This window comes from Gigantopelta aegis, chromosome 5, assembly GCF_016097555.1.
Source record: "Gigantopelta aegis isolate Gae_Host chromosome 5, Gae_host_genome, whole genome shotgun sequence".
In the NCBI taxonomy this organism is placed as follows: domain Eukaryota; kingdom Metazoa; phylum Mollusca; class Gastropoda; order Neomphalida; family Peltospiridae; genus Gigantopelta; species Gigantopelta aegis.
In genome coordinates this window covers 11881789-11905874 of record NC_054703.1, presented here as the reverse complement: position 1 = coordinate 11905874, position 24086 = coordinate 11881789, and the positions used below count along the sequence as shown (strand labels likewise).

At 38.6% G+C, this 24086-nt stretch overlaps 1 protein-coding gene across 2 annotated transcripts in view; it reads left to right on the top strand.

Annotated features, from left to right (window-relative positions):
• Window positions 1-24086, top strand: part of LOC121373586 (apoptotic chromatin condensation inducer in the nucleus-like) — a 45319-nt gene that overhangs the window by 8045 nt on the left and 13188 nt on the right. The window contains exons 3-15 of one of the 2 annotated variants that reach the window (XM_041500273.1): window positions 785-1108; window positions 3658-3827; window positions 5105-5156; window positions 5779-5892; window positions 7330-7418; window positions 8153-8323; window positions 9611-9790; window positions 10422-10653; window positions 12403-12613; window positions 14726-14913; window positions 15216-15290; window positions 15638-15724; window positions 19361-19408. In XM_041500273.1, coding sequence (XP_041356207.1) covers window positions 790-1108; window positions 3658-3827; window positions 5105-5156; window positions 5779-5892; window positions 7330-7418; window positions 8153-8323; window positions 9611-9790; window positions 10422-10653; window positions 12403-12613; window positions 14726-14913; window positions 15216-15290; window positions 15638-15724; window positions 19361-19408 — 1936 coding nt within the window. In that variant the 5' untranslated portion in view covers window positions 785-789. The remainder of the gene's footprint in view (window positions 1-784; window positions 1109-3657; window positions 3828-5104; window positions 5157-5778; window positions 5893-7329; window positions 7419-8152; window positions 8324-9610; window positions 9791-10421; window positions 10654-12402; window positions 12614-14725; window positions 14914-15215; window positions 15291-15637; window positions 15725-19360; window positions 19409-24086) is intronic. The other variant, XM_041500274.1, reaches the window with a different exon arrangement.

The window sequence follows — 24086 nt, the reverse complement described above, 5'->3', positions numbered from 1 at the left end:
TGTGTTGCGTGCGTCGTTAATTAAAACATTTCCTTCCTTCTGTCCTATTTATCTGTCTCGCGTACATTTACGTTTTTGCCTAAAGATATTAAGCTGAAATTGTTTGTATTGCTGTTGCAGATTAAGTTTGACATTCACAGTTAATTTAAGGACGGGATGTAGCTCAGTGGTAAAGCGCTCGCTTGATGCGCAGTCGGTTTGGGATCAATTCCCGTCGGTGGGCCCATTGGGCTATTTCTCGTTCCAGCCAGTGCACCACAACTGGTATATCAAAGGCCGTGGTATATGCTATCCTGTCTGTGGGATGGTGCATATAAATTATCTACGTGTCAGAATAACTACGTGTCAGAATTGCCAAATGTTTGACATCCAATAATCATTGATTAATTAATCAATGTACTCTAGTGGTGTCGTTAAACAAAACAAACTTCTTCTTCACAGTTAATTATGGCCTTTGAGTTCAGCCTCTTTTAACGGCTCCATGGGTAGGTAGGTGTAAGACCACTACACCTCTTATCTCTCACTAACCACTAACACTAACCCACTGTCCTGGACAGACAACCCAGATAGCTGAGGTGTGTGCCCATGACAGCGTGCTTGAACATTAATTGGATATAAGCACCAGTGTTTTAATTATTTAAATTGGTCTCACACCCATGTTTTAATTATTTAAATTGGTCTCACACCCGTGTTTTAATTTCAGCAGCCATGGTGAAGTGAGGACATCAGCTTTTATTATTAAAAGTATTTTTAAATTGGTCTCACACCAGTGTTTTAATTTCAGCAGCCATGGTGAAGCGTGGACATCGCAGTCACCAGCATGGCCTGCGGCTGCGCTTCAATTCGTCGGTCGAGCTGGCGATGGAGTGCAGTGATGAGCCACTGTCCACGGCGCAGGTCGACTCCTTCAACAAGGAGAAACTCGATTACGACAAAGCCATGAAGCTGGTTGCTGATGCCAAGGCTGGACGGCTGCCCTGCCAGTTACAGGCAGCCGCGGAGGCAGAGGCAGCCGCAAAGGCTGCAGCTAAAGCAGCTGCGGTGGCAGAAGTAGAGAAGCAGTTACAACTACAGCAGCAGCAGCAGCAACAGCAAGCTGCGGCTGCAGGTAAGTTGCATTTTAACATTCAAGGAGAACCTGGTTAATTGTAAATAGGTAGGATATATATATTTCCCAAAACACGATTTCTAGAGGTTATTACACGAGCTGGTGTGTCATGTTGATACAGTACAAATGTCAGGATTCTTACTGCCTGAGAGAGTAAGAGGATAATACTTGAATTCTGATACAAGTTTCGTAAAATCAGAACGACTCCTAGACAAGTGTAATATCTTCAGGGCTTCTAGATTATGGTAGTCCCACTCCATTGGCTAGTGATATTTAATGTCAGCAGGGCTTCTAGATTATGGTAGCCCCACTTCATTGGCTGGTGATATTTAATGTCAGCAGGGCTTCTAGATTATGATAGCCCCACTCCATTGGCTGGTGATATTTAATGTCAGCAGGGCTTCTAGATTATGGTAGCCCCACTCCATTGGCTGGTGATATTTAATGTCAGCAGGGCTTCTAGATTATGATAGCCCCACTCCATTGGCTGGTGATATTTAATGTCAGCAGGGCTTCTAGATTATGATAGCCCCACTCCATTGGCTAGTGATATTTAATGTCGGCAGGGCTTCTAGATTATGGTAGCCCCACTCCATTGGCTAGTTATATTTAATGTCAGCAGGGCTAGCTCTGGCACTCGCCAGATTTGCCAGTTGCGAATTTTAAACACAACTGGCAATTTTTATTTGAATTTGGTGAAAGAATTTCATGTAATGATTGATATTTTCTTGAAAATAATTGTGGGTTTCTGCAATATTTAGAGTTTAATGGATAAATTTGGCGAAATTTTCTACTCATCCAGAGCTAACCCTGTATCAGGCTAGTAAATTACTACCATTGCCATGCCTGATGGCTAGTGACTTTTTATTTTGTCAAATGCTGCAGTTAAGTAAAAGTGAATATCCTGCCCCTTCCTCCCCCCAATCTAAGGGTTTTTAAGCTCTATCTCCTCCTTTAGGTGACATATCCAATTATTCCTATTAGTAACATTTTATTTACTTAAAGTAGGGCTAGTGAATTTTTAATCATGGCTAGTAAAAAAATTTAATCACTGATCCCATGGCTAGTTGATTTTTATAATAATTCTAGAAGCCATAGAATCTTTATTATCCATATTATTATACACTTTGTTTTTTTATTATTAATAACGATGACTGTCAAAACATTTCAAACAACTAAAAAGAGATGACGAAAATGATGTAATTTTGGTAACGATTGCAAATATTTCATGTGCACAGAGCTAGGTGTCATTAAGCCAACATTCCTTTTTCCTTTCTAGACCGAATGTTGAAATAGCTATATTATGTTCGACACCAAATATATGGGCCCAGTTGTTCAAAGCATAGTTAACTTAACCCTGGGTTAGTCTTAATATTTTCCATTTAATTATATTTGCACAAATTCTAAAGGAACATTTTTCATTTCATTTCAACTTATTTTCATGCTTATATCCAATTGAGGTTCAAACATGCTGTCCAGGGCACACACCTCAGTTATCTGGGCTGTCTGTTAGTCGTTAAGTGGTTAGTGAGATAGAAGAGGGTGTAGTGGTCTTACACCTACCATTTGAGTTGTTAAAACTCGCTGTGTGGGAGCCGGTATTGGGCTACAAAGCATGTACCTTCCAGCCGTATGTCCGATGGCTTAACCACGACGCCACCGAGGCCAGTAAAGGAACATTAGATTTGATTATAATTTATATGTGGACACCTTTGGTTGTTATAAATCAAGGTTCAACATGATATTTTTAGTTAGTATTTGTACTGATTCAATTCTTGGTTGTGAAAATTTCCATTAACCAATGATTAAGCTAACTATCGTTTGAACAACTGGCCCCTGTAGTTTTATATGTGCTGAGGTGTCATTAAACATACCTTCCTTTCCTGTCTCTCACTATCTGGATTAAGTATTAAAATAACCATATATTAAACACCAAATATCTGTAGTTTAAAATGTGCTGAGGTGTAGTTAAACAAACATTCCTTTCATTTCTCTCACTGTCTATACCAAGTGTCGAAATAACCATATGGATCTTATGATTACGACATCAAATATCTGTTGTTTGAAATGTGCTGAGGTGTCGTTAAAGAAATATTTCTTTTCTTTGATCTCACTGTCGAGACATGTCTCTAACCATATGTTATATACCAAATACCAAGTTATATTTCTTTTCTTTGATCTCACTGTCGAGACATGTCTCTAACCGTATGTTATATACCAAATATCTATTGTTTAAAATATGCTGATGTATTGTACACAAATATTCCTTTATGTTGGTCACCAAATACATGTAATATACATGTGCTGAGGTGTCGTTAAACAAAGCTTCCTTTATGTTGGTCACCAACTATCTGCCAAGTAATATGCATGTGCTGAGGTGTCATTAAACAAAGCTTCCTTTATGTTGGTCACCAAATATCTGTCATGTAATATGCATGTGCTGAGGTGTCGTTAAACAAACCTTCCTTTATGTTGGTCACCAACTATCTGCCAAGTAATATGCATGTGCTGAGGTGTCGTTAAACAGACCTTCCTTTCCTTTGTTTCAGTTATGACCAGCACGGAACCAGACCTGGTTATACTGGGAGAAAGTAACCCTCCACCGGTGGCGGCGGTCAATTCGGGTAACCCAGTCCCACAGCAGGTCTACAAGTTTATCAACCTACAGGGTCAACCGCTGTCTAGTCAGTGGGTTATCCGCCCTTTGATGCCTGTCATGGTAAGTAAAACAAAGTTAATTGATGTAGTTAGTATCTTGAACAAATATTGATTTAATTTAAATCCAGGGCGGGACCTAGCTCAGTGGTACAGCTCTCGCTTGATGCGCGGTCATTCTGGGATCGATCCCCGTTGATGGGGCTATTTCTCGTTCCAGCCAGTGCACCACAACTGGTATAACAAAGGCCGTGGTATGTCCTAACCTGTCTGGGATGGTGCATGTAAGAGATCACTTGCTGCTAATCGAAAAGAGTAGCTTATGAAGTGGCGACAGCGGGTTTCCTCTCTTAATATCTGTGTGGTCTGATGCCATATAACTGTCAATACAATGTGTTGAGTGTGTCCTTAAATAAAACAAAAAATTCTTGTTGGAATTAACATATTTTCGACATCCAGTAGCTGATGTGCTGTAGTGGTGTCGTTCAACAACACAAATGGTGGCTTTAATTGTCAAAGCATGTGTTTGACAGCTTTCATTGATCTTCACTATGATTAAGTTAACTGGGCATTAATTGTTTTTGCAGAGCACGCAGACAGACCGATGCCATTTGAATTCGTTAATAAAATTAAAACATGCCAATATGCTGTAGATCCAGGGCAAGCTCTGCCACTCGCCAAATTCACTAATTGCAAATTTTAGGAACAATTGACAAATTTCAGTTTAATTTGGTGCAAAAAATTCAAGTAATAATTGCTGTTTTGTTGGAAAATAACTGGGCTTTTTTGCATTTTTTAATAGATAATTTGGTGAAACGTTTTGCTCACTCAGAGCTAACCCTGAGAACCGGAAATTAATGCGTTCCTAAATTAAATGTGACCTCCCTACGAAATATTACTTTCCTAATAACACACATATATCTACTTTTTAACTTTTCTTTACAAATATATCTTCCTAAGATATGCTGACAAAGTTGCAGCGAACTGAACAGTAAAAACAAAGAAATGGTCAACCTCAAGATTACTGTGCTAAAACCCATTCACGTACGATGGATCATGTTGGCTTTTGGTGGATTATTGAACATTTAGTCTTGTCTTGCCTACGATGAATTGTACTCCAGTCGTTTTATAAATGTATTAGAATTTAAACTTTGTTTGTTTTAATAGCGTGTGACACATAACTTGCTGGATGAAACGTAGAAATAAATGCATCATATTATTAATGCGAAATAACACAAACTGGCATTTTTCGCATTAATATTATGATCGTATTAATTTCAGCATCTACAGTATATACACTTTGTGTTTTTGTTAATCCATTTGTCTACCTTGGTATTCCAGCCACAACAAAACGTACAGAAACCAGCCGTCATCCAAGAAGTTCAGAAACCAGGTGAGATAAATGAATATTACACAGGACTTTCCCATTTGCTCCAGACAGTGCACCATGACTGGTACATCAAAGGCCGTAGTATGTGCTATCCTGTCTATGGGATGGTGCATATAAAAGATCCCTTGCTACTAATGGAAAAATATAGCAGGTTTCCTCTCTAAGACTATAAGTCAGAATTACTAAATGTTTGACACCCAATAGCCTGTGATTAATATTAATCACTGTGCTCTAGGGGTGTTGTTAGACAAAACAAACAAACTATTACACAGGGCACATAACTTGCTGGACTATTGCTGGACGGAACGTAGAAATAAATGCGTCATATTAAAAAAATTTAAGATGGAAAAACGTTGAGGCCAAAATAGAGATTCCCAAAATAATCAGATCCAGATTAAGTGCAAAAATGCCAACCTCAAAAGCATAGAAATATGAAGATTTCATTGGGTTAAAATAGCTTAAAATGTGTATCTGAATATCTACAAGTCATCATACTTCTTCATGCTTAGAACAGATAAAAAAACCCCACCATTTTGTGCCCAGATTAGTGAGAGCTAAAGCCATGATTACAGTAAATAAGAAAACGGAACAAGTAGTAACATTTTTCTCTCGCCTTTGTTTTTAGGTCCCCCCGATAACCTTACCCTGAAGAGGACGTCAGTGTTCGGTGACGCTAATTCTGAATACGTATCACCTACCAAGAAGAAAAAAGATAAAAAGAATGAAGTGGAAAATTCAGGTAAGTTTGTGTGTATATTGATGTGTCGAAATTGGCTGAAATTCCTTCAAGATGTTAGGTCTGCCAAATTCTTCCGTTCCGAATCAAAACCTACTGGACCAAACGTGATTGACTCGAACCAATACAGGGCTAGCCCTGGGTGAGCAAAACAATTCGCCAAATTGTCCATTAAACTTAAAAAATTGCAGACATTGTCAAGTTATTTTCTAAAAAATGTGAATTATTACATGAAATTATTTCGCCAAACTAAAATAAAATTGTGCCAACTACTTTAAAAATTCGCAATTGGTGAGTGCCAGAGCTAGCCCTGCCGATATGTAAATATAAATGTAATAATTGGTCGTCCATTGGCATGACATGCAAAAACATCTCCCGGACCGTTGTGAGGTTGTCCGGCAAAAAACGGTCGCGACCGCTGTATTTCGATCCCTGATTGAGTTGTTGAAATCTTAACAGACTACTCGGATCTCAGTTATTTGTTCCTAACGTTGGAATTACGACTTAATTTCAAACTTATATATTCTTATCACTACAGGAAAACAGTCTCATCTGCAAAGTAATTCACAATTTCATTGCTGAAAGCAAACACTTTGACTGAAAACCGTTCATCTTCTCCTTTATTCTTGTTTCCCTGTTCTAATCTATATACACTTTGACAGGTTAAATATACACTAGTTTTATATTCTTCAACACTAAATGCATATTTTGTACTTTCTGTGTTGACCAGTTAATATTTCATTTGTATAATGTAGGGAAAGGTCTTTATATAGGCTATGCCTGTTGACCAATTCCATCTGTTAATATAAACAGAAATAAATGTTGTTTAAATCAAACTTACATATTGATGAAAGATTTCTTGTAATTGGTAATTCAAGATTAATCAAATTATATAATCTGATTGGGTTTTCTTTTCCCTGTTCCAACCAATGCCCCACGACTGGTATATCAAATGCCATGGTATGTGCTGTTTATCTGGGAATGTGCATATAAAAGATCTCTTGCTACTAACGGAAAAATATAGTCTTTCGTCTGTTACAAAATTTAATAAATTAATGTGCTCTAGAGATGTTGTTAAACAAACTTTAACTTTTTCATGGGAATTTAATGGCCATAATTATTAATTAAAAAATGTAATTTAACCATGTTTGATAGTTATAGCCCGGGCGGGACGTATATCAAAGGCTGTGGTATGTGCTATTCTGTCTTTTGGATGGTGCATATAAACGATCCCTTGCTACTAATGAATTTTTTTCCCTTCTCTATGACTGTCAAAATTACTGTTTGACATGCAATGGCCGATGATTACTAAATAAATGTGCTCTAGTGGTGTCGTTAAACAAAACAAGCTTCTTGTTCAGTTATGGCCCTTGGACCTAGAGGTCCTGAATGGGACATGTATTGCTTCAGCAGTACTCTCACAATGCTTGTTGTTTCCAGGTACGCTGGTTCCGTTAGATGAGTATTACTACGGCAAGAAAGAAGGTGACCCCACGTACCGCGAAGACAAAGGAGAATACAGGTTTAAGGTCAGTTCATTGTCCATCTCTCACTCTCTTTGTTTTTCCTGCGTCTCTTTGACTCCTTCCCCTTCTCTGTCTCTCTATCTCTGTCTCTGTCTGTCTGTCTGACTCTCTCTTCCTCTGTCTCGCTCCCTCTCTGTCTCTGTCTCTCTTCTCTCTCTCTCTCTCTCCCTCTGTCTCGCTCCCTCTCTGTCTCTCTCTCTCTCTCTCTCTCTCTCTCTCTCTCTCTCTCTCTCTCTCTCTCTCTCTCTCTCTCTCTCTCTCTCTCTCTCTCTCTCTCTCTCCTCTCTCTCTCCCTCTCTCCCTCTCCCTCTCCCCCTCTCTCTCTCCCCCCCCCTCTCTCTCTCTCTCTCTCTCTCTCTCTCTCTCTCTCTCTCTCTCTCTCTCTCTCTCTGTGTGTGTGTCTTTGTCTCTGTCTCCTCTCTCTTTCTCTCTCTCTTTCTCTCTCTCTCTCCCTCTCCCTCTCTCCCTCTCCCTCTCCCTCTCTCCCTCTCTCTCTCTCTCTCTCTCTCTCTCTCTCTCTCTCTCTCTCTCTCTCTCTCTCTCTCTCTGTGTGTGTGTCTTTGTCTCTGTCTCCTCTCTCTTTCTCTCTCTCTTTCTCTCTCTCTCTCCCTCTCCCTCTCTCCCTCTCCCTCTCCCTCTCTCCCTCTCTCTCTCTCTCTCTCTCTCTCTCTCTCTCTCTCTCTCTCTCTCTCTCTCTCTCTCAGGAGATAATATCTAGTTTAATGTTTGTGTTTCAGTGTTGGTATTGCTCTAAGATGCTGTATAACAACGTGCGAACCATGACTCACATGCAAGGCCACATTGACAGCGAGAAGCAACAGAACCTAGACCTAACCGACCTCACCCAGTGTCGCCACTGCTACAAACAGTTCGACACGCCCTTCGAGATGCAGACTCACATAGAGAAGGTAACGCTTTTCAAAACATATAGACACTTAACCTTTAGCAGGGGTGCAGAAATGGCAAATATTTAACTAGCCCGCCGGACCAGAACCAACTAAATATTATTAGCCCACCTGAATTTTTATTTGTCCGCCAATCTTTAGAACAATATATTATTAACAATATTATAATATACACTGTGTTCACTTCAAATGTAATATATAGATATATTGACAATACATTATTAATAAGACTTGGTAAGTGATCAACCTCACGTATCAAACAAAATCAAACAAAAAAAGAAATAGACTGTCGGGCTGGTAGTTGCATTTTTTAAATCGTCTGTAAAAAGTTTTACTCACATTTGGTGAGCGGGCTAATACTTTCTGCAGCCCTGCCTTTAGACTACTGGATTAATTTTTGACAAAAACCACGTTGAGTGGGTACAAGTTTATAATTTTACTCGCATATATTCACTTAAATGTTTTATAAATACATAAAATAAAGTTCATATTTGAATCGGTAAGTATTATTTTCGTGTTTTCGTGGATTTTTCCAATTTTTATGATATTTTAGATCCAGTTAATGTTGATTAAAATTAGGCAAAATATCGAAAAAGGGAATTTGTGGCCAGCTGTCCAGTATTTATGTCCATTATTCCTGATAACAGTGGTTTTCTGACCAGATTGTTTTTAAAAAAAACCGAACTAAGATTCATATCCCAATATTTGGTGATTTTCGTTGTTAGTAAAACAATCAAATTTATTATCAAATTAGCTGTCACAATCAACTATCGATCCCTGAAAATGACCGCGACGTGCTGCTTTTGGTGTCAAGCGAAAATACTTGCTGAAAGCCACTGTTTGAACTAAAAATTCCAAGGTATTTTCCGTTGAAAAAACAAAATTTATAGACACAGGAAACTGAGTTGTCTTCCGTTTCCTTTTAATAAAGTCTTTCTGGTGAGTGTCACGTGCAAAATGGCGGGAAATATGAATTGGGGAATGCACTGTATACAGTTTACAGTATGTCGACTGGTGTGATGTTGGGAGAGATATCTTGCCTGCATTAGGCAGGTTAAGACAACACCACACAATACAAGTGCCTCAATCGGTGGATCCTTTCAGCTGATTGGGTTTTTTCTCCTTCCAACCAGTGCACCACAACTGGACAAAGACCGTGGTATGTGCTGTCCTGTCTGTGGGAATGTGCATATAAAAGATCCCTTGCTGCATTAGGAATATGAACTGAAACCAGTATTTTATGTTTACAGGTACTCATGAACAATACTAACCTGTATTTTATGTTCACAGGTTCATATGAACAACGCCAACGTGTTGATGTGTCGTATCTGTGAGAAGGACCACGACAGCCGCGGGTCACTGACGTCACATATGCGACAGTTCCACAACGCCTGTGAGATGCCATACATTTGTCACATCTGTCACTTCCGGTCGTCTATGTACAGTGACGTTGTCGACCACTTCAAGAAGGTAAAAAACCCTCCAAAAAGCCATTCAGCATTAAAAATAATCTTTAAAAGTCCTTGATTATCAGAGGAGACGGAATTTAGCTCGGTTGGTTGAGTGCTCGCTTGAAGTGCTTACGTCGCAGGATCGAAACACCTCGGTGGATCCTTTCAGCTGATTGTGTTTTTTTCTCCTTCCAACCAGTGCACCACAACTGGACAAAGGCCGTGGTATGTGCTTTTCTGTCTGTGGGAATATGCATATAAAATATCCCTTGCTGCATTAGGAAAAATGTAGTGGGTTTCCTCTGACACATAATTTACCAAATGTTTGACATCCAATAGCCGATGATTAATTAATCAATGTGCTCTAATGGTGTCGTTAAACAAAATAAACTTTCTCTCTCTTTTTTTTTTGGATTATCGGAGCTACCAGCTGTGTGAACAATTTGTGCTTTTTGTATCCACGTATTACTTTTCCGGTGGTGAACATTTGCGTTAAAGTTTAACATTAAAGCTTTACATTTAGAGTCATTTCTCAAAAATGATGTCCTATGTCAATGAAACTCGGTTTATAGTTTCATCTATTGATGCACAGAATGTTTTAAATTGTAAGCGTGACATTTAATTCCACTGAATTATTTATTTTTCTTCAGAAACACGACAGTTCTGAAGGCCTCCTGTGTCTGTACTGCCTGCGCGTGTTCCACGTGAAGTTCGTCGCCCAGGGCTGGGGGATGACTCAGAACTATTACCACCACCTCCTGCGCCACCAGTCGAAGACCAACGCCAAGAAGTGTTCACTGTGCAAACTGACGTTCTTCAACTCAGGAGACGTGAAAAACCACAAGAAGAAAGATCATGCGCCTAACCAGAAGGGAGTTATAGGTGGGTGGTTTGTTCATTGACTTGTAGGTAGGTGGTTTGATCAAGAGTTGTAGGTAGATGGTTTGTTCAGAGGGTTGTAGGTGAGTGGTTTGGTCAGTCATAGGTGGGTGGTTTGGTAAATGAATCATAGATGGGTGGTTTGTTCGGGGAGTTGTAGATGGGTGGTTTGTTCGGGGAGTCGTAGATGGGTGGTTTGTTCGGGGAGTCGTAGGTGGGTGGGTTTTTCGGGGAATCATAGATGGGTGGTTTGTTCAGGGAGTCATAGGTGGTTTGTCCAGTGAGTCGTAGGTGGATGTTTTGGTCAGGGAGTCATAGGTGGGTGGTTTGGTCAGTGAGTCATAGATGGGTGGTTTGGTCAGGGAGTCATAGATGGGTGGTTTGGTCAGGGAGTCATAGGTGGATGGTTTGTTCAGGGAGTCATAGGTGGATGGTTTTGTCAGGGAGTCATAGATGGGTGGTTTGTTCAGGGAGTCATAGATGGGTGGTTTGTTCAGGGAGTCATAAATGGGTGGTTTTGTCAGGGAGTCATAGATGGGTGGTTTGTTCAGGGAGTCCTAGGTTGGTTTGCTCAGGGAGTCATAGGTGGGTGGTTTGCTCAGGGAGTCATAGGTGGGTGGTTTGCTCAGGGAGTCATAGGTGGGTGGTTTGCTCAGGGAGTCATAGATGGGTGGTTTGTTCAGGGAGTCATAGGTGGGTGGTTTGGTCAGTGAGTCATAGATGGGTGGTTTGCTCAGGGAGTCATAGATGGGTGGTTTAGTCAGGGAGTCATAGGTGGGTGGTTTGGTCAGTGAGTCATAGGTGGGTGGTTTGTTCAGGGAGTCATAGATGGGTGGTTTAGTCAGGGAGTCATAGATGGGTGGTTTGTTCAGGGAGTCATAGATGGGTGGTTTGCTCAGGGAATGCCAAGTGGGACATGACACTTCGATGTCATTAATTGGCGCACTACAACCTAAAACGAAAGTCGACCGAATGAGATCAGTGATATGAATTAAGATTGATTATGGGTAATAAATAGGATATTAAACTCTACTATTTCGTATCATGGTTATGTCCCTCAGAACATAAACATGATACAAAATGAAAGCTTGTTTATTATCCTATGAATATTCATTGAAATCTATTTTTAGAAAGCCTTTTTCTCATGGGTGGGGAGGGAAAATGACACAATGACAAAGGATCAAACTTGACAAAATTGTATAAAAGTTTATTACAACTGATAAAAAATTTGGTCTAACAGTGTTCGAGATTAAACATTTTGGGCACTATCCCAGTTGGATACTAACATTTCAAAACCTGTTATGCCACCTGAGAATTTAGTATCCCACTTAAATGAAATTCATAAATAACATCGTAACAAACTTGGACGACACAGTTACTTAACTTGACCAGTAAATAACGACTTTCATTGTTTCAGTGAAAAATAAAAACGCAGGATTAAAAAAACCCAAAAAAACATCATATGGATACTGGGGTATTGAAGTCTGGTATCAAAAATTAAATTCTGGTATCCCCGCGATATCAGGATACCGTTAATCTCGAACACTGGCTTTATTTTTATGGGCTAGTGAAATTTACAAACCCTATAGCCCTCTGGCTAGTGATTTTAAAAAACATTTGCCATACCCTGTAATTGTGCAGTGATTAAACTCTTAAGCTAAAAGTGAAATCTTTAAATGTTGTTTTTTACAAAACATTTTATGGCGAAGATTAGCACACACGTTCATTGTGTTTGTATTTAATGTATTTCAGGAATTAATGCCAAGTACATGACGCCGGACCAGGTGATGATTCGGGTGCCGGAAGCAGGACTCGAACCGAAGAACAACAGCGGCGTGAAGTCTCTGAACGCGCCGGCTGTGTCGAAAATCAAAGAGCACCGTGGCCTGGTGTTCCCGGACTCAGTGAACGACATGTACTGCTACGAGTGTAAGATGTTAATGAAGATGCAGGACCATTACAAGTAAGAAGTGATTGTTTATTACAGTAACCGTAAAATCATAAAATGTTAGCGATATTATAATTAAATCAGGGCCAGCTCTGGGTGAGCAAAACAATTCGCCAAATTGTCTATTAAACTTCAGAAATTGCAGAAATTGTTAGTTATTTTCTAAAAAATGTCAAGTATTACATGAAATTATTTTGCTAACTGTTTTCAAAATTCCGAATTGGCGAATTTGACGAGTGCCAGAAAAGGGGCAGGAATTAGCCCAGTGATAAAGCGTTCGATTGATGCGTGGTCGATCTGGGATCGATCCCTGTCGGTGGACCTATTGGGCTATTTCTCGCTCTAGTCAGTGCACTTTTATATGCACCATTCCACAGACAGGATAACACATACCACAGCCTTTGATATATACCAGTCGTGATGCATTGGCTGGAGTGAAAAATAGCCCAATGGACCCACCAACGGGGATCAATCCCAGACTGACCACACATCAAATGAACACTTTACCAGTGGGCTACGTCCTGACCCCTGAAACTTGAATGAAGTCATCTACATCACAAAATTAAAACAAAGTCTAACCTTAAGTTGTAGGATCAGCTAAAATAATATTTGCGACCAATTACGATGTTATACAGCTTACAGACCACTTAACTGTATTAGGAAATTACAGCAATGTGCTTGCTAATTAACTATTGTTGTTTGCTATCCTTTTGGTTTAATCAATAGCAAGTTTGCATTTGTGTGTGTTTAGTTTAATCATCAGCAAAACAATCGCTCATATTTTTTCTTCTGAATAGTCTGTTTTACATCTCTTTAAATTTAACGTCAAGAAATATTAGTGTCTTATATAGCCTTGCTAAATGCGTTAACATTTTATACTCGCTAACATTTCCTGATTTACAGTATGTATATTTAAAGTAGGTTTTTTAAAAATATTATTATCCCATTGTCTTCTTTCCTTTCTCTCCTTTGAATTCCATCTCATTTCTTCTCAATCTAACACCAACTATCTTTCAACAACTTTTGCTGACCACGTCCACATCCTAGTCCTTGTCTCTCCAACTGCGAATGATGCTTGTCTCTTGTGGCTATCTGTGTCACACACTTGCCATTTTCCATCAGCTTTTAGCTTTTAGCTTTTAATATAAACAACTTAAATGTGGCAGTAAATAAATAAAATAATGTTTTAATTTTTAATACTTTAAAAAACCCCTATTAGAACGCCTGCAATTGCTCACGGCAGTCGGCAATGCCGTTGAGATTGCGGCATTGCCACGGAGGTTTTAATTCTGCACGGCATATTTTTGCCTTGGGCTATATTCAGTGTTTTATTCAATGGCATGGGTTTTTTGCTGTGGAGTTTATTTTGAAAACGCTTTCCAGATTTTGGCGTTGACTGTTAGAATATACTAATGTTGGTACAGCTGAACAATACGACAATAAAGTTTCCATAAAAATGCAATTCATTGATCATGTTGTTGAAGCTATACTTCACGTATTGCAGCAGAACCACGTTTCTCTTATAGAGACGTAAATAGATGTTTTTATTGTTTTGGAAATGAACTCTTCTTATTTATGTTCACATTTTGATAGTTCTATCTACTTGCTTTTTTCAGGAAAAATATCCAGTGTTCTGTGTGTCGGTTTGTGACCAGCTCTTTGATAGTTCTATCTACTTGCTTTTTTCAGGAAATATATCCAGTGTTCTGTGTGTCGGTTTGTGACCAGCTCTTTGATAGTTCTATCTACTTGCTTTTTTCAGGAAATATATCCAGTGTTCTGTGTGTCGGTTTGTGACCAGCTCTTTGATAGTTCTATCTACTTGCTTTTTTCAGGAAATATATCCAGTGTTCTGTGTGTCGGTTTGTGACCAGCTCTTTGATAGTTCTATCTACTTGCTTTTTTCAGGAAAAATTTCCAGTGTTCTGTGTGTCGGTTTGTGACCAGCTCTTTGATAGTTCTATCTACTTGCTTTTTTCAGGAAATATATCCAGTGTTCTGTGTGTCGGTTTGTGACCAGCTCTTTGATAGTTCTATCTACTTGCTTTTTTCAGGAAAAATATCCAGTGTTCTGTGTGTCGGTTTGTGACCAGCTCTTTGATAGTACTATCTACTTGCTTTTTTCAGGAAATATATCCAGTGTTCTATGTGTCGGTTTGCGACCAGCTGCAGTTTCGCCTACGCTAACCACATGATGGGCTTCCATTCTGGCCAGATGACGAGCCTGGCTCTGAACATTCCCAGGGAACGACCCGTACAGATGGGCATCATGTACTGCCTGTGTGGCTTTGGCAGCAAGTACGGCAACAAAATAGGTGAGTTACAGACCACGCCATGAAAACAACTGAGGGGAGGGATTGAACAAATAAATTGAATAAAAAAAATTGAGAGGAGCAGGCATCGAAATAAGTCGAGAACGGCCGTTCAGGTTACCAGGAGGTTATCACGTGTCGATTACGTTTTTTTAAATCTTGAGTTCAGCGACAATGAGTGATGCAAATGTCGTGAACTATTTAGACTGGTTCTCAGAGTGGTCATTTGGTAATTCAAGTTACTGACTGCACTATAACACTCAATCATATTTGTAATTTAATCATTTTGAATTCTGTCTTTTTAGCTAATCACCTTGTTGGTTGCTCAAAGAGGTCTTGTTATAAACAGAAACCGGAAGTGATACCTCGAGAAGAGCGTGGTATGTATCAAATAGTTTATGTAGTTTGTAGGTCATCAAGCCTTTTGGGTTTTTCTGTGTTATTTAGCATATGGGTGGGATTCTAGAAATACCTTGTATGTACTATCCTGTCTGTGGGATGGTGCATATAAAAGATCCCTTGCTGCTAATCGAAAAGAGTAGCCTATGAAGTGGCGACAGCGGATTTCCTCGTTATATCTGTGTGGTCCTTAACCATATGTCTGATGCCATATAACCGTAAATAAAATGTGTTGAATGCATCGTTAAATAAAACATTTCCTTCCTTCCTTCCTTCCTTCCTTCACAGTTCTGCTTATTTAATGCTATGGATTGTTATCTGTTTTCAGAAGATGAGATGTCTGATCCGAGAAAGAAACCAGGAGCATCGTTGTTAGACGTACTCGGTCTAGTGAAGAAACCAAACCTAGCTTCAAGTATGTATCACAGTTATCACATTAATCATAAAAATCTGCTCTTCCTCATCCCCACCCCAGTACTATATTGCATTTTGTTAAAAAGAAAACGGCACAGATTTCCTATTTTCATTGAAAGTAAAATTTGAGTGGTCTCATGAAGAAACCAAATCAAGCTTCAAGTATGTATTGCAAAGTTACCACAGAAACTAATATCTGCTCCTACCCATTCTCAGTGCTATAGTACATTTTGTTACAGAGAAAACGACACAGGTTTATTATTTATGGAAAGTCCACTTTGATATATAGCTTTCAGTATTATCATAGAAAAACAAAAAAGTAAAACGGTCATCAATCTCAGTTAATCTATTTTTGGTAGTTCTATTATTATTTCTGGTGAGTCACATGTACAAAACAAAAAAATAAGAATGATTGTTTTTTGAAATGGCTAAAAAAACTGCACAAAATCAACTTGATGCAAGTGTTGTATTTTGAAAGTACAGTGAAACCCTTCTAAACTGGACACCCTCGGAACTAAATAAAATGTCCGGTTAAAAGAGGTATTCAGTTTAGAGAGGTTAAGTTATGTACTGATTTTAAGAAACGGACCATGAAAAATGTCCGGTTTTGAGGGGATTCTGGTTTACAGAGGGTCTGGTCTTCAGAGGTTTCACTGTATAATCATTGGGGTCAGAAGTGAAATTTGAAAGTTGATGTTTTTTTATCAGTAAATTGCAAATTCAAACAATAAAAATGACTAAAAACAAAACAATAACAACTGTATGATCAACAGAGTGAAAAAGATTGACAGAAATAATGTTCCACAGTGATTACTCAACCTTCCTGGAAATTGTCAAAATCGAGAATGACACCCCACACGCATGTGTACAGGGCAACTATGTGATGCATGTGCAAACTATGGAATGTGTTTCGGTGTTCTGATAAACAGACCTGAATGTTCTTTACTAGGATGTTTGTGGTCTAATAGTTGATATTAATATTTCAGGTTCCCCTACTGGGTTTTTTAAAGAATATATATATATTTTTATGAATAACAAGGACCATGTCAAAATGTTTTCAGATGTAACTAGAAGAAGATGACAAAATCAGGGCTAACTGTATGCGAGCAGAAAATTTCTCCGAATTATCTATTGAACTTCAAAAATGTCAAAAACCCACTTTATTTTCCAGCAAAAAGTATCAGTAATTATTATTTTTATTTTTTTCCACCAAATTAAAATAACATTCACCCCTTGTTTTTAAAATTCGCAATTGGCGAAGATGGTGAGTGTCAGAGTTAGCCCTGAAAATGTCATTTTGAGAAATGATGTGATTTCCGTGAGCTATTACGCAGAGTTAAGACTGGAGAAGCCACATTATGTTATGACGTCCAGTGTTCAAGATTAAAAGTTTGGGGCGGTATCCCAGTTGGATACTAATATTTCAAAATCTGGTATCCCACCAGAGAATTTAGTATTCCACTTAATGATATTCATAAATAACATTGTAACAAACTTGGATGACACTGTTCTCATTCCCTGCCTATTGCCTAAAACAACAGTGACTTAGCAGTTCCCAGTCTATTGCTTGCGCCAGTGTTGGGGGAAATACTCGAAAATACTGTTGATTAACTTCGCCGGTAAAGGACGACTTTATTGTTTCATTGAAAAATAAAAACTCAAGATTAAAAAACCCAACAACATTATATGGTATCCCGATGGCATACTGTGTTCTTGAAGTCTGGTATCCCCAATATATTGGGATACTGTTAATCTCGAACACTGACGTCGCTGTGTATCTTGAACTATGTTGATAATAAAAAAAGGTTTTATGAAGCTTCGAAGTAGAGAGTGAATGTATAATGTGATACTGACTGACCGAGTGTTGGTGTATAATGTGATACTGACTGACCGAGTGTTGGTGTATAATGTGATACTGACTGACAGAGTGTTGGTGTATAATGTGATACTGACTGACCGAGTGTTGGTGTATAATGTGATACTGGCTGACCGAGTGATGGTGTATAATGTGATACTGACTGACCGAGTGATGGTGTATAATGTGATACTGACTGACCGAGTGATGGTGTATAATGTGATACTGACTGACCGAGTGTTGGTGTATAATGTGATACTGGCTGACCGAGTGATGGTGTATAATGTGATACTGGCTGACCGAGTGATGGTGTATAATGTGATACTGACTGACCGAGTGATGGTGGTGTATAATGTGATACTGACTGACCGAGTGATGGTGTATAATGTGATACTGACTGACCGAGTGATGGTGTATAATGTGATACTGACTGACCGAGTGATGTATAATGTGTATAATGTGATACTGACTGACCGAGTGATGGTGTATAATGTGATACTGACTGACCGAGTGATGGTGTATAATGTGATACTGACTGACCGAGTGATGGTGTATAATGTGATACTGGCTGACCGAGTGATGGTGTATAATGTGATACTGGCTGACCGAGTGTTGGTGTATAATGTGATACTGACTGACCGAGTGGTATTGTATAATGTGATACTGACTGACCGAGTGATGGTGTATAATGTGATACTGACTGACCGAGTGTTGGTGTATAATGTGATACTGACTGACCGAGTGATGGTGTATAATGTGATACTGACTGACCGAGTGTTGGTGTATAATGTGATACCGACTGACCAAGTGTTGGTGCATAATGTGATACTGACTGACCAAGTGTTGGTGTATAATGTGATACTGACTGACCGAGTGTTGGTGTATAATGTGATACTGACTGACCGAGTGTTGGTGTATAATGTGATAATGACTGACCGAGTGTTGGTGTATAATATGATACTTATTGACTGAGTGATAATGTATAATGTGATACTGACTGACGGAGTGTTGGTGTATAATGTGATAATGACTGACCGAGTGTTGGTGTATAATATGATACTTATTGACTGAGTGATAATGTATAATGTGATACTGACTGACGGAGTGTTGGTGTATAATGTGATACTGACTGACCGAGTGTTGGTGTATAATGTGATAATGACTGACCGAGTGTTGGTGTATAATATGATACTTATTGACTGAGTGATAATGTATAATGTGATACTGACTGACGGAGTGTTGGTGTATAATGTGATACTGACTGACCGAGTGTTGGTGTATAATATGATACTGACTGACCGAATGTTGGTGTATAATGTGATACTGGCTGACCGAGTGTTGGTGTATAATGTGATACTGACTGACCGAGTGTTGTTGTATGATATGATACTGACTGACCGAGTGTTGGTGTATAATGTGATACTGACTGATCGAGTGTTGGTGTATAATGTGATACTGACTGACCAAGTGTTGGTGTATAATCTGATACCGACTGACCGAGTGTTGGTGTATAATGTGATACTGACTGACCGAGTGTTGGTGTATAATGTGATACTGACTGACCGAGTGGTATTGTATAATGTGATACTGACTGACCGAGTGTTGGTGTATAATGTGATATTGACTGACGGAGTGTTGGTGTATAATGTGATACTGACTGACCGAGTGTTGGTGTATAATGTGATATTGACTGACCAAGTGTTGTTGTATGATATGATACTGACTGACCGAGTGTTGGTGTATAATGTGATATTGACCAAGTGTTGGTGTTTTCGCCAACAGGCAGCGCGGCTAGCAGCAGGGATGAAGCTGATGAAAATGATCCAAGTGGTGAGACGCTGATTACTTAATAACCTCATACATAGTCTGGCTTTATACGTTAACTTCAAAGCCTGAAATAATAGGAAAAGCAGAAAATGGTTGAGACACTCATTATCAGTAAGATGCATTGTGAGCTATATCTGCTTCCTACCTGTTCTGTCAATTTCAAGCCCTGTCTGTTTGTTGCTCTTCATGTTTTCTTATGCATCTTAAAGGGACACACCCTAGTTACGGCTAGTTGCTAACCATTACGGCGTTGTTTTTTGCTATTAAACCCATTTTTTCACAAATAAAATTGCACTTTACTTACCGTTTATTATTTAAAATATACATTTCCATTCACCTGAAGTGTTTTGGTAATCCTGGTGTTTGTAATACCACAAAATGCATTTTTCTTATTTCTGAAAAACGGACGCACGTTTGAGAAAAAAACGTTGAGCAGACAAGGTCTAATCTATTTTTAGACGGGATACTTCCATTTCAATGTCACCATTTCAATGTGACCGTTATCATTTTGGTTCGGTTTGTTTTCTCGTGCACGGTTCGCACAATCAACATCCGATTTGTTGTTGTTCATTTGTGAAATTTTTCTTCACAGTTCGTGAACATTTTCAGTAACAATAAAGTTCAGACAAGTAAGTATCTCAATACAAAACGTTACAAACCCTTAAAACCAATAATTTTGCTACGTCCTACAATATCTGGAGAGGGGATACAACCAGGACAGAACAGTTGGAACATGTCCAGGAAAGGTGATAAGAACGCACCCCAAGTCTGTGAAATTTGTCGTGACGTAGGCATTGTTGTGCTTCGAGTGACATCTACCGGTGACATCAGAATACAAACTTTCAAAATTATTTCAAGCAATTGGGACATGGGAATTCCCATGGTATTTATCGATATAAAACCTGCTTTTTCACTCCATTTGATAAAAACGTGATCTAAGTGTGTTACAGGTTTGTATATTAACCAAATTATAATTTATTTTCGCTGGATGGAACTAGGGTGTGTGGCTTTAATAGAATCTCTCACCGATGTGAGGTATAGATACGGCAATTCCAACCCGAGGGACAAAATGTGTTTTTTTGTGAGGGCCGAGGTTTACAGAGGCCCTTACAGAAACATTTAGTCCCGAGGGTTGGAATTGCCGTATCTATATCTCACAACGGTGATTGATTCTTTTTCTTGCCCATTTTATTACAGTAACAAAACATTAATTTTGTAAGCTACGGTCTATTTATTGTAGAACAATTCATATACATTTCACCTGCAAACTCATTTAATCATACGCGGGAAAATATTGTCCACCTTATGCAACAACATAAATATGTAATGTTCAACTTATCAATAAATATAAAGTTGAAAATATTAATTTGTTTAAATATTTTTAAAACAATGATACAAAGTGAAATGGCAAACAGAATTTTGAAAACATGAGATATGATGTCAGTCGTCATAAAACATGAGTTATGACGTCAAACGTACGTAGAAATCGTCTAGCCCTCGGGTCAGAGAGATTTTTCTCCCATCCCTAGCCATGCAAGACAGGCATATTCCATGACATCAGTCCATGCGGAATAAATCGGTCTTGCATGACCACGTGACTTCTACTGTTTGAGCTGATATTAAAGGTAGGGTCAACTCAAACAAGAGCCTTATGTGTTGGAAAGATGCATACCCGGACCACCAACACATACTGACACTTTAGCAAATGAAAAACCATGATTATTTCTGCTAACTGGGGGCAGCCATTTTGTTTCGTTTTTGTGATGTCCGGTGGGATAGCTTGGGGCGAAGTGACGTCAACTCCTGACCATCTCCTGTATGTACAGTGTAAACAAAAGCAGTAATTTTCTTTTTGATCAACCTGACTTGTAAAACAGCATAAATGACGTAATAATATAATAAACTATTACCAATCAAATACACACCTGCCAATCAGGAATCACAGGTAGAAGCAACAAACAATATAGACCAATTAATTAAGAAAACACTCCGTGTATCATTTCAGTACGTAGGTTAATGCATGGACAAAACATTGTTAATTATTTCGACTTGTTGCATAGCCACTTTGACAATGGTATTTTATTTTGTATTGAAAAATAATATATATAGTGCTGGATATACTTATTGCTGGCTTACTGGGATGTGTATTATTACAAAACATTGCAATGTATGACTATTTATCATCCTGCAAAAACCAAGTAGATTGTGTTTCTCTAGTTCTAAGGCTCATTCCTGACGTTACGCGTTAAGTATTACGTAACCATCAGCTCACCAGAGGGCGTACTAGTACTCACTGAGATGATACAAAATGGCTACGCCCGTTATATATAATAGCCGTCACTTTTAACCGTTTTATTAATTAACTATACGATTATACTTGTTGATATTAAGCAATAATGTGCATTACATATTGTTGAATATGCATACCAGGCCAAATGCCTTAATTGTCCCTTCCTGTAACATTGGGTGATGTCACGTAAATGGCAAAATAACGAAGAAATGCGTTTTATATTTCATTAAAAAGAAGGAAACCTGCTGTCATAATGAAATTATACTATCATTTTTGCTTTATACTTGTAATATAAACCATTTTGGGGTACGATCTTTTCAATGGTTATGATTATTTTATTGTAAGATAAAAAATGTATGTTTTTCACGTTTTCCAAAAATGCTTGTTTTTCATCTACTGTGTGGGAGAAAAATAATCTCCATTATGTATCCATGTAGGACAGGGCTATTCCACCCTCGGGTACATAATATGATGTCAGGGACTCAGCAAGCCTCGTCCCTGACAACAAATTATATACCCTCACATGGAATAACCCTGTCCCACATGGACACATATGAAAGATTCTTTTCATCTAGCCCTAGGGTCAGACAGATTTTTCTAGCACCGTGCAAAAGCTGGATAGCCCTGTCCAGTGGGCAAGAATAAAATATTCTGTCTTCTGTAGAGCTCTAATTCTTTTCTTCTGTGGGGCAGGATGTAGCCCAGTGGTAAAACGCTTGCATGATGTGTGGTCGGTCTAGGATCGATCCCCGTCGATGGGCCCCATTGGGCTATTTCTCGCTCTAGCCAGTGCACCACGACTGTGCTATCCTGTCTGTGGGATGGTGCATATGAAAGATCCCTTGCTGCTAATCGAAGAGAGTAGCCCATGAAGTGGCAGCAGCGGGTTTCCTCTTTCAATATCTGTGTGGTCCATATGTTAACCATATGTCCGATGCCATATAACCATAAATAAAATGTGTTGAGTGCGTCGTTAAATAAAACATTTCTTTCCTTCCCCACCCTCCGCTCCCACCACATAATTGTAGCTAGCTCCAGGCTATTCAGTATGGCAGGCAACATGCAGGAATTATTGTACCTGTTTTTATTTCTGTATATATCGTCTTCATGCACAGTAATGTACTTTGGAGATTTATATCGTGTCTTCATGCATATTAATATATGATGTAGTTTGTAGTTCTGTATCTTTTCTTATACACACACGGCTTCTAGATTATGGTAGCCCCACTCCCATGGCTAGTGATATTCAATGTTGGGCTAGTAAATAACTACTATTACCATGCCAGACAGGGCTTCTAGATTTTGGTAGCCCCACTCCCATGGCTAGTGATATTCAATGTTGGGCTAGTAAATAACTACTATTACCATGCCAGACAGGGCTTCTAGATTATGGTAGCCCCACTCCCATGGCTAGTGATATTCAATGTTGGGCTAGTAAATAACTACTATTGCCATGCCTGACGGCTAGTGAATTTTTTGTGTCAAATGTTGCAATTAAGTCTATGTTGTAAATATAAATATCCTGGCCCTACATCAACCACCCCCACCCCCCCCCCCCCACCCCCCCACCCAATGTTAGTGTTTTTAAGCTGTATCTCCCCGTTTAGGTGACATATCTGATTATTATTATTATATGTAAAATTTTATCAACTTAAAGAGAAGTAGGGCTAGTGAATTTTTAATTGTGGCTAGTAAATATTTTAAATCACCGATCCCATGACTAGTGGATTTTATAAAAATTCTAGAAGCCCTGTACATATTAACGAACAATGTAGTTTATAACTACACGTATATATAATGTTTCTTCATGCATAACAATGTATAATGTAGTTTTGAGCTGTATATCTTTTCTTCATGCATCTATCTCATTGTATATTATACATTGGTTGCAACTATTTGCAATTGTTTCTTCCTGCTTGTATTGTATTCTGTACTTTGTAGCTGTGTATATTTTCTTTTTCCATCTCAAAGTATCATATACCTGTGTTTGTAGCTCTGTATATTTTCTTCTAGCATCTTGAAGGGACATTCCTGAGTTTGCTGCATTGTAAGATGTTTCCAACTAATAAAATATTTCTACGATTAAGCTTACATATTAAATATATTTTGTTGTTTAGAATATCAGTGTCTGTATATTCAATTTGTTTCTGGTCGTCTTAATATTTGTAAGAAGCCCAAACTGGATTTGATCTTCAAATAATTTCATACTTACATTTTATTTTGTTTACGAAATAAATTGAAATTTAACCTAGTACAAATATTAGAACAATCAGAAACATTTTTAATATACAGCTTGTAATATTTTATGCAAAAAAAATAATATTTGATATGTAATTACAATCGTTAAAAAGTCTCGTTTAGTCAATAACACCTTAAAAATTGCAGCAAACT